Genomic DNA, 10,616 nt, shown 5'->3' with positions numbered 1-10,616 from the left:
TTTGGCGTGGCAGCCCTGATTTGTATTTGGCTCTACCTACATTTTTTTTAGTTTCAGTTCCTTTTTCAAATATATACAACATATATCAGAAGAAAATTCAACAACCACGAGTAGTTTGATTATTTTTATAACATTTGTTCAAACTGGAGAGTGAAAATGAAGTTTTTGTTACAAGTCACACAAATCACAAGCCAATAATATTAAAAAAAAAAAAAACAAAGATCAGATGTTGGAACCAAGCAAAGTGAGGAGAAAGTCCTTGTAGTCACCGGAAACATCACCAATAATAGCGTTATCCATGCTTGTATTGTACATATTGAAGTACTCTCCTCTTGCTTTCATCAGATCAATCTCTGCACGCGTCACAATCCCTCTCGTCAACGAATCTTCATCTGTTCCAAACCCTTCAATGGAGTCTCTTACAACCTGTAAAACATAAACAAAAACAACACAAAAGTCAAAAAGGAAAGAAGATAAACACCTTTCTTGTCTACTTGAGTAACATCTGCTCAAATGTTTTTGAAGTACCTTTGCAAAGTGTTTCTCAGGGAACTCAATGCACAAGATCACCATCTGTAATAGACTTTTCAGATCAGCATCTCCCGGACATCCATCAACATCCTGTCCATATAACAACACAACATCAAGCATCAAGTAAAGAATTAAATATAACATCTTTAAAAACAATAAACAAGAGATTCGGGGCCGAAACCCGTAATCCTCCCAGTGCCGTAACCACAACATGTAATATTAGTTTTGTTCCAACAGTCGAACTTCCGACACAATGGCTAGGGTCCTTTTCAGTCGAGATAACATATACACGTAACATAAATGAAAGCCAAACTCACCTTATCTAATGTGTTCTCATAACTCTGCTTGTAAGCAACAAAGGTTGCTCTAAGCTGGTAGATACTGCGAGTTCCTAATATGTAGAGGACATGATCATGATCTAGTTTCTTCGCTGTGATCGCTTCACGCAGCATACCGGCCTCAATAGTAGCTACTTCTGTATCAGCCATATCTTTGTCATATCTAAAAGAAGTTGCCAAGGTCACCAGTACCTGTGCTCATGTTTTACCATGCAGACCATCAAGACTTTAGCTTCTCATGACAACAATCAAAACTCAAAAGAAGGTATACCTTTGCAAGAGGGAAAGGAACAGAGGAAGCAATGTGTTCTTCAAGAGATAAGTCGAAGAGAGAACAGTAAGCTTTCCTCACAGCAATCAAATGGTTAGGAGAAGTTGTGCAAGAGATCTCTACGATGATCTTAAGTTTCTCTATGCTTTTCTTCTTCCCGTTCAAGACGTTGTTAGCAAGCCTTGCGTCTCTCTCTGCTGGATCATAAGTCCATAAAACCACAGCTTTCTGCAAATAAATCACAAGCTTTCATGTTATAGAAGACACAATCAATCTTTAATCACAATGTTATTGAATGTTTTTTCAAAAAAAAAAAATGTTATTGAATGTTTTAGTACCATGAAATCACCAGAGAGCTCAGAGGTGAGAACATCGATAAGATCTTTGCCGTAAATCTCTCTGTAACTCTCTCTGATTCTCTTTCTCTGGCTCTCGTTTCTTTTTCCTAAGACGCGTATGATCGCCTTCTCGTCTGTTCCCCATCCTACAAAGACAGACAATACATATTGTTTTGAGATAGCCGCACACGCAAAACGCAGAGACTGACGGTAACGTACCGCGGAAAGCTTGGTTGAGAGTTTCGGAATCTTGAGCTGCGGAAGTAACTTCGTCTGGTACTCTAATGGTGGCCATTTGAGAGATGTTTCTCTGTTTTTCTCTTTTAGTTTCTTTATCTCTCTTGTTTTGTCTGAATCCGTTATTTACTTAGGTGTATAATTATGTAATAAGGGAATCTTGCTGGACGAAAATACCCCCCGAAGACGTTACTGTAATAATAGCTTTTGTTTGTTCTGTTTGAACTGTAACAATATTTCGGACTTCGAAGAAGACGTTGAATACGAGGGCTCAGTATTAATTATATATTACTTAGTAGTCACTATTTCTATAACTATTTTCATTATCTATCTATTACTTACCAGTTACCACTTAACCCACAAAGGAGCTCCTTAAGATAATGTTTTGATTATGAACAATTTCTTAGTCTAATAATCTAATTAATGATTCGTTAATGTTTGTAATTAAAGTTTGAATCCATAAAATATCATTTATCATCATTTATATAGATTAATGAAAATAAAATTACTAAAAGTTGATTTAGTGCAACTAATTATATAGTGAAATTATCTTCGAATTGTCCATTGCAAAATAGTGTGCTGTAAATATTTTATTCTCATGCAATTTAAATATGAAAGCCAGTTAAAAAAAAATCGTTGATTTTGGTTTATACATTTAAATATAAAGCCTCAGTTCATAAAAAATTGTGATTTAATCATTTACATAAATTATAACTAAATAATTAATTTTTTAAAAAATCTATTAAATTTTCACTTTAGTGTAAATTTAATATAAGCCCAATGTGTATGCACATTCATCAGAAAGAAAATATGGATATTTTGTGTTTGTATAAACTATGTTCTCCTTGTTTTTATCTTCTTCCATTTTGCCACCAAACACTTAGATTAGATAGGCTATAATGTCTAACCTAAACTTTTCATATTTAATGATATTCACATTCCGGCCAAAAAAACTAATCCCTCCGTTCCATTATAGTTGATGTTTTAGAAGATGGTTGTTGTTTCAAAATAGATGAAGTTTTGGTATATTTATATTATTTTTAATTTTATTAAAAAATGTGTAACCAATTAGATTTTGCAGTCAATTTTTTAATTGGTTGAACGATTTTAAAATTATATTTGTAAAGTTATTTTTTGGAGAAAAATAAATTTTTTAATTTTATGAAATAAATTTATTTCTTAATTTTATGAGTCAAAACATTATTTATTTGTGAAAAAAAAATACAACAACACGTCTGTCTCTGTGACATATGCGTATATAGCTAATAGATTTAAGAGGATAGAAATGACGGGATCATATGACTGACGAATAAGTTTAACCAAATCAAATCAAAAGAGATAGCGAAATGCAAATCATATATAGACACTGCTGTTCTGTCCCCTCTAAATTATTGCGAAGTCGTCTCTTCGTCTTAAACGTGATCTTTTTTATGGGCACGTCTGCAAACGACACACCATGTCTTTGGCTATATATTTATAATCTTCGTACAGTTGAATTAATGTATCGTCCGGTTTAAAATTAATTTAGTTGACCAAATATTTCTTTTGAGATAGGGACACATGAAGGTATGACAAAAATAATGTAATTGTAATTTGTACAACCCCGATGACAGGCATGCAGCAATAACTTTTTATTTTATTTTATTTTAAACACCATGTGAATGTATGATGCTTGTTGGAGTACATTAAAAACGTAATCACTTATTAGTCTCGCCAAGGAAACGTGATGGAGGCTTCTTATCTACTCCTTTGAATCGTTGAGAGACAGTCTGGACATAATGAGAACGCATCAAACTTTTGTTAAAGAATACATTAATATTAGTTTAAGAGAAGAAGAGCTTGCCATGATCTTCGAACCCTATTTTGTTCATTTATGTGAAAGATTTTATGCTCTTTAAAACTTTGTCCCACGTGTACCAAATGATTCAATATTTATTCTTTGTCTTAATTTTTTTTTCCATGAATCATAATATAACAAACGAAGCCAACTCATGAATGCTGGTCTGATCACCCTTTTCTGATTTAACATCCAATAACGTTATACATGCAAACTCTACAAAATAATCGTTTCATCTGTTTATTCATTGTAATTGTTATCTGATGTTCGTTTAAGATGGAGTGAATCGCACGTAGTTGACTTTTACTAGTCTTATATTATTGATTATCTGAGATTCGACCTATTCAAAATCACATGGATCTTAACCTTCTGTATCGTATCTTATATTATCTGCCAGAACTTATGCAGATGTCACTTATGATTAGTTAATGTTGTAACTTTCCTAATGCAAGTTTAGATCACGATGCATAAAATATGTAGTCTAGTGTTGTGTGGTAATGTAATCACTGAGGTGCAATACAAACTCAATCTAGTACATTGTTTTTGACAAAAAAATAAAAAAATAAAAAATATACCTCTCCCAGGTATAGAAGACAATACATACAAATGAAAACAGTTAAAACTTCATCTTCTTTTTCAAAACCCCGTTTGGTATTTTACATAGCAAAATAAAGTTATTCAAAGATAAATCGTAAGTTTTACCAAAAAAAAGAAGATAAAATCGTAAGAATGTGTCACGTTTTACCTAACTTCTTAAATCTATTTTCTAATTCAAACTGTTCATACTACATAAAACATATGTATCTCATTCTCTAACTATTTTATATAATATAGTAAAGTATTATTTTAATTTTTTTTTGAAATGACTATAGATTTTAGATAAAAAAAAACATATTATATTTTACTATATTAGTTTGAAACGCAAAGAAAATACTTAATTATAGATATAATGATATATGTATATACTTAAGACCGTTTTATGTAATGGTCAAACTTAAAAGAATCAGTTAAAACAAAAAAAAACAGTAAGTTTTAATTTGTCTTGGACTACTGTAATTCAATTTATGCTTGCAAAACAGTTGTTAAAACTTAAAAGATGTAAATAATAAATTTCGTGGGCGTTACCTCTTGTTGCAACAATGCACCTAGCGTTTGTCTTAAATCTGAACACAAAACTATTAAACTAAACAAATACTTATTGTTGTACCGAAAACACCCTTTTCTCTCTAATCCGCATTATATAAAATGACTTGTGTCTCTTCAATAGCTCTCCACAAAAACCAAATCAAAGCTACAGAAATAACATCAAGATAAATGGCTCACACTCTCGATCTCGAAAGCATTGTTGAAGCATTCTCAGGTACTTTTTAAAAATCAGTTTTAGTAAACCAGTGGATGTCAAAATTGTGAGAAAACCAAGAAAGATTTTGAGGTTTAATTAATTATTTTGGATATCATCATATAGGAAAAAATGTAGGAATGGGAGTTGATGAGAAGGCATTGATAAGTACACTGGGGAATTCACACAAGGATCATCGAAAGTTGTTTCGGAAAGCAAGCAAAAATTTCTTTGTGGAAGATGAACAAAGAGCTTTTGAGAAGTGCCATGATCAATTTGTCAAACATCTCAAGCTTGAGTTCTCTCGCTTCAATGTCAGTTTCTTCAATCCTTTACATCTTTCATTTTCTGGCTTTTCTATTTATATTAACATTTTGTTACTATATATATTCTAGTTTTTGTTTTGGCAAAAGTTATTACTATTACTATTATAATTTGGTGAAAACGTTATTACTATTTAAATCTATATTTAGTTTTGTTTTCTTAATCATTTCTACTTGTTTTGTATCCAGTAACAAATTAATCATTGTTTTATCTAATTAAACAAACCATTTATTCAGTTTAATTATAGACTACCTTTTTAAAAAAAAAATTGTCAAATTTACCTAAATATTAATTAGTATTTTTTCATTTGTATTGACTGATTTTCTGTTAAGAAACTATTTAGTGTGTGATTGCTTAGAGATGTAGATGTTTGTTACTTGATGAAGAAGTTATCCCTTTACTCTCAAGAACTTTGATCAGATACTCTGTGAAGTGTCATATACTTTGATCTCAAGATCTATTGGCAATGATATTTGATCAACCATTAGTATTTGTCCTTTCACGTTTCCTAAGGAAGTCCTAAGACACTCCTTATGAAGAAAAAAAGGTAAACCTTATCACTCGATGGAAACGATGAACGTTTAGTCTCTGATATGTAGAATGCGGTGGTCATGTGGTCGATGCATCCATGGGAGAGGGACGCGAGGGTGGTGAAGAAAGCACTAAAGAAAGGAGATGAATGTTACAGCCTCATCGTGGAGGTGGCATGCACTCGCTCCTCTGAGGATCTCCTAGGCGCACGCAAAGCTTATCACTCACTCTTCGACCAGTCAATGGAAGAAGACATTGCCTCTAACATCCACGGCTCTCGCCGCAAGGTCAGTAGTAACATTCTTTCTTACCATACACCCTCCCACACCTGATCTCTCTTCTTACTCACTGTCTCTTTGTGTGTGTTGTGCAGCTGCTTGTAGGCCTCGTGAGTGCTTACAGATACGAAGGGAACAAGGTGAAGGATGATTCAGCCAAATCTGACGCTAAGATTCTGGCCGAGGCGGTGGCTTCTCCTGGAGAGAAAGCTATAGAGAATGATGAGGTTGTTAGGATTCTGAGCACAAGAAGCAAACTTCATCTCCAACAACTCTACAAACACTTTAACCAAATCAAAGGCTCTGATCTTCTTGCGGTAACATACATATGACTCCTTACACTTATTATAATATTTATAATTTATGTAACAACATGTATAAATTTTCTAATGGGTCAAGAAAATCTTGTCGCTTGATCATTAGGGTGTATCTGACTCTTCACTCCTCAATGATGCATTGCTTTGTTTGCTCAAACCCTCTGTGTACTTCAGCAAGGTAATAAACTTATATGTTTTTTTTTTTGTAACACGATAAACTTATTTGGTTACACATGTACTTTCATATATAAGCTTCTAATATTCCTTTTTAATAACGATAAAATAGTGTTTAAATAAAGTCTCTCTTCTTTGGTGTTAGATTTTGAATGCGTCTTTGAACAAAGATGCGGACAAGGGTACCAAGAAATGGTTGACAAGAGTGTTCGTTACGAGAGCGGATCATAGTGATGAGATGAAGGATATCGCAGAAGAGTACAATCAGCGCTACGGTGAGACCTTAGCCCAAAATATTCAAGAGAAGATTAGAGGAAACTACAGAGATTTCTTGCTGACACTGCTATCCAAATCGAACTGATCTCGGTCGAGAAAGTATTCTCAAGACTTTCTGTTACTAAACGTTTGATTTCCTTTTGGTTTTGTGTTTCTATTCCAACATTTACGTTTTCTATACCCTTTTGATTTGATAATAAAGAGTTCTTGTCGTTGGTGGCATGATTCAGTGAGAGAAGAAGAGTGTGTTCATGTTAAACTCAGTTTTCATGTCTTATGTTCACATTTCCAATATATGAAAACATAACACTTTTATGCACATGAATATCTGTTAAAAAATGGTTAGAGACAAAACATAGATTGGTTTTGCACCCCTAAAACGATCATGAGTAACACATGTTGGGGAAAAAAACATCATGAGTTGCAGAATATTAAAAACTTGTGAAGTGTCTAATCATTGTATAAAAGAAAATATGTTATATAGGAGAACACTTTTGAGGGCATCCAAAATGACATATGAAGGGTGATAAATAGTCTGATCGCATTTACAATTTGTATCTCCAACCAATAATAAAGTTACAATCTTATTTTTTTATTATATAAAAGCTATATCTAAATAATCATACAATTTCTTTTTTATAAATTTTCGATAGAAATAAAAAATTGTCTATATAGAATTTCTTACAGTCCACATACTATTTTGGTTACTGTACTAAAATAGAAATTCATATATATATTTTCCTAAAATATACTACATGATCCTGTTATCAGACCGGCTCTCCTAGGCATGGGCGTTCGGTACCCGTTCGGGTTCGGGTCGAGTGCTTCGGGTTTTTGGATGGAGAGCTACATAACCTGTTCGGATAATTTTATACTTCGGATCGGGTTCGGGTTTTTAAGGTTCGAGTTCAAATTATTTCGGGTATAACCGAACTGTGTAACAAATAAAAAAAATTCTATGTATCCTTGAGTTGACTTTGTGAGACCAGAAACAATATTGTTGAAGTTAGAAGATTGAACAACTTATAAGATTTATGATCTTTCTGATTTGTTATTACGTTGAGGAACATGAGTCTGTATTTTTTCGTGTAATTTCTATTTGTATTATCTTGAATAAATCAAAATAAGAAATATCAAAATCAAACAAATCAAACCTGGATAATCATGAATGTTTGAGCTCATGCATGTGTAAAGAGCAAAGAGAAAACAAATCGCAAATCCTATTTGTAATCAAACATAAATCAAAATCGCAAAGTATATTGATTCATATATGTAATCAGTCATAAAATGAGTTTAAGTATGTAATGAACATATACATTGAAAAAGAAGAAAACGGAAAGATGAATGAGACTGAAAAATGTAAGTTTAGGGTTAGTACTATATATATTTGGGTACTTCGGGTAATTGGTTCGGGTATCGGATATAACCAATCGGATACGGGTATCCGGACTGGTTGAATCCTAAACCCGTTCGTTTTTTTTTTAACTTCGGTTCGGTTTTCGGTTCGGGTTCGGGCTTTGGTTAATATGCCCACGTCTAGGCTCTCCAACCAAATGCCTAATAATTTCAAATGAATTATGTAAACCGGATGGTATGAATTCTGGTTTACAGTTTTGGCATAATGCGTTCGTCAAAAGATACAAAAGGCACCACGTGGTGAATAAAAGTCCCCCACCGAATCTTCCTCTGACGTGCACGAAATGATTCCCATTTTGTACCTTTTTTATATTCTCTAAAACTTTCTCTCAAAAGCCATTGGTGCCTTCTCTGCAATCAATCACAGATCCGTTTTGTTTCTTACATCATCAAAATGAATGGCTTCTCTGATCTCACTCCTTCCGACAGGTACACTTTTTAATGTTTCTTGATCCTACTTTCACTCAATGATAACTTATATATCTAGGCATGATCTGTGTCTTGTGTCTTGGTCTCCAAGATTGAGCTATTACCACTTTTCTCCTAATATAATCAAGACCAAACTGAAAGCTAGATGATAGATATAACAATGGTTGTAATTATTTTTTCTGCAAATTTTGTCAATCCTTTTTAAAATTTGATATCCAAAGTTTGATCCTTATGATGAGATCTCTCAAGGGTTTTGATCTATATGTTGTTATTTTGTTCAACTTTGTTGTGAAGCAGCAAACCATCGCTTGCACATCTTGCTCCTTTAGAAGCCATTCTGTTTGATGTTGATGGAACACTCTGTGACTCTGATCCCATCCACCTTATCGCCTTCCAAGAACTGCTCCAACAGGTTATTAATTCCTTTTTGAATAATATCTTCAGCTTTGGAACCTTATATTATATAATACTTACTTACACTCAAGTTCTTGTCTCAAAATGTTGCTTTCTTGAATCACTCGCAGATTGGTTTTAACAATGGTGTCCCAATCGACGAGAAGTTCTTTATTGCTAACATTGCTGGAAAACACAACTCTGAGATTGCTCTCGTTCTCTTCCCTGATGATGTTGCTAGAGGGTTAAAGTTCTGCGAGGACAAGGAAGCTCTCTTCCGCAAGTAAGTCACGTTTCTGTCTTAAAAATTGCTTCACTATTGACATGGGTGGTCCTCAGGGGAGAATCTAGAAAGATTTAATCATGGGTGCATAATTGTACTAAATTAAATAAATGACAAATTGGTTATTGAACCGAGAACATTATTGGGTGCACAGAAAAAAATAGTGTTTTTAAAAAAAAAAAACATTATGGGTGGTTATTGGCCTATGTTTCACTTGGCTACGGGAGCGAAGCCAAAGCATCAACTATGGTGGTATGTGCACCAACAAAATATTGAATATTAAAAAATTTAGTCTTTTTGAAAAAAATATTATGGGTGCACAATAATATCATTATAACCATCTAATCTAGCTGACATTTTATGATTAGGCACGCTAATTTTTTTTAATATTCAATATTTTGTGGGTGCACATACCACCATATTTGATGCTTCGGCTTCGCCTCTGGTGGTCCTGAACATAGCCAAGTGAAACATATGCCAATAACCTTTAATTTTGAAATTAATTTACATAGAAATAGATCTTTAAATTTGTAAAAAAAAAATTATTTTATAAAAACTTTTACTAAATTGCTTATAACCCCCAGTTAACTTTGTTTTTGGTTTAGACTAGTAGCAGAAAAGGTTAAGCCACTTGACGGACTTCTAAAACTAACCAAATGGATCAAAGACCGAGGACTGAAACGAGCTGCTGTCACAAACGCTCCAAAAGAAAACGCAGAGCTCATCATATCGAAACTTGGTCTAACTGATTTCTTCCAGGCAGTGATTCTCGGCTCTGAGTGTGAGTTTCCCAAACCACACCCGGGGCCTTACTTGAAGGCCCTCGAAGTGCTCAACGTGTCCAAGGAGCATACGCTAGTGTTCGAGGACTCGGTCTCTGGGATCAAAGCTGGAGTTGCGGCTGGTATGCCTGTGGTTGGACTTACTACAGGTAATCCAGCAAGCGTGCTGGTGCAAGCTAAACCTGCTTTTCTTATAGAGAACTATGCGGATACGAAACTGTGGGGTGTGTTGGATGAGCTTGATAACAAGGGGAGTTCTCAAAAGTCTTGAGGAATGAGTGAGTTAGGGAGCTTGTTGTTGTCTCACTTGTCTAGCTCATGAAGCCTACGCACGCATGAGCAGACCTTTTTATCTTTTGTTGATTATTGTTGAATATTCTTTTGGGGATTTAAGACAATGGGAGGAGCTTCCAAGCTATCTGATTATAGCCAGGGCTGTCTTTTTCTATTTTCTTTTGACGAATGTAACTCTTTTCATGCTCAATAATACCAAATTTGAACACCAACACATGGAATGATCTA

The 10,616-nt window shown here is 33.9% G+C and overlaps 3 protein-coding genes across 3 annotated transcripts; 2 read left to right on the top strand and 1 right to left on the bottom strand.

The window, feature by feature from the left end:
• Nucleotides 1–148: 148 nt before the first annotated feature.
• On the bottom strand, nt 149–1,813 carry LOC106340391 (annexin D3-like). Its single transcript, XM_013779272.1, has 6 exons — nt 1,698–1,813; nt 1,479–1,624; nt 1,141–1,368; nt 849–1,061; nt 529–621; nt 149–426 (listed from the first exon to the last, which is right to left on the bottom strand). Exons 1-6 carry the CDS (start codon nt 1,771–1,773, stop codon nt 223–225), a joined length of 960 nt encoding a protein of 319 aa, XP_013634726.1. The 5' UTR covers nt 1,774–1,813; the 3' UTR covers nt 149–222.
• A 3,025-nt stretch (nt 1,814–4,838) lies between these two features.
• On the top strand, nt 4,839–6,949 carry LOC106341379 (annexin D4-like). Its single transcript, XM_013780160.1, has 6 exons — nt 4,839–4,912; nt 5,018–5,205; nt 5,815–6,033; nt 6,120–6,341; nt 6,448–6,519; nt 6,661–6,949. The coding sequence occupies exons 1-6, from the start codon at nt 4,867–4,869 to the stop codon at nt 6,874–6,876; spliced, it is 963 nt and encodes a 320-aa protein (XP_013635614.1). The 5' UTR covers nt 4,839–4,866; the 3' UTR covers nt 6,877–6,949.
• Nucleotides 6,950–8,482: 1,533 nt separating this feature from the next.
• Nucleotides 8,483–10,600, top strand: LOC106342850 (haloacid dehalogenase-like hydrolase domain-containing protein Sgpp). The gene is made up of 4 exons (XM_013781892.1): nt 8,483–8,636; nt 8,934–9,048; nt 9,161–9,312; nt 9,918–10,600. Exons 1-4 carry the CDS (start codon nt 8,602–8,604, stop codon nt 10,363–10,365), a joined length of 750 nt encoding a protein of 249 aa, XP_013637346.1. The 5' UTR covers nt 8,483–8,601; the 3' UTR covers nt 10,366–10,600.
• The last annotated feature ends 16 nt before the right edge of the window (nt 10,601–10,616 follow it).

Source organism: Brassica oleracea, chromosome C4 (genome assembly GCF_000695525.1).
Source record: "Brassica oleracea var. oleracea cultivar TO1000 chromosome C4, BOL, whole genome shotgun sequence".
Lineage (NCBI taxonomy): Eukaryota > Viridiplantae > Streptophyta > Magnoliopsida > Brassicales > Brassicaceae > Brassica > Brassica oleracea.
This window is presented reverse-complemented; position numbering and strand designations above follow the sequence as displayed.

Coding starts and splice junctions, on each gene's coding strand:
- LOC106340391 (XM_013779272.1), bottom strand. CDS start 1,773: ATGGCCACCATTAGAGTACCAGACGAAGTTACTTCCGCAGCTCAAGAT. Junction 622..848: donor ATGAGAACACATTAGATAAG/GTGAGTTTGGCT, acceptor TTATATGGACAG/GATGTTGATGGATGTCCGGG. Junction 427..528: donor CTGAGAAACACTTTGCAAAG/GTACTTCAAAAA, acceptor TATGTTTTACAG/GTTGTAAGAGACTCCATTGA.
- LOC106341379 (XM_013780160.1), top strand. CDS start 4,867: ATGGCTCACACTCTCGATCTCGAAAGCATTGTTGAAGCATTCTCAG. Junction 6,034..6,119: donor TCCACGGCTCTCGCCGCAAG/GTCAGTAGTAAC, acceptor TGTGTTGTGCAG/CTGCTTGTAGGCCTCGTGAG. Junction 6,342..6,447: donor AAGGCTCTGATCTTCTTGCG/GTAACATACATA, acceptor CTTGATCATTAG/GGTGTATCTGACTCTTCACT.
- LOC106342850 (XM_013781892.1), top strand. CDS start 8,602: ATGAATGGCTTCTCTGATCTCACTCCTTCCGACAG. Junction 8,637..8,933: donor GATCTCACTCCTTCCGACAG/GTACACTTTTTA, acceptor GTTGTGAAGCAG/CAAACCATCGCTTGCACATC. Junction 9,049..9,160: donor TCCAAGAACTGCTCCAACAG/GTTATTAATTCC, acceptor AATCACTCGCAG/ATTGGTTTTAACAATGGTGT.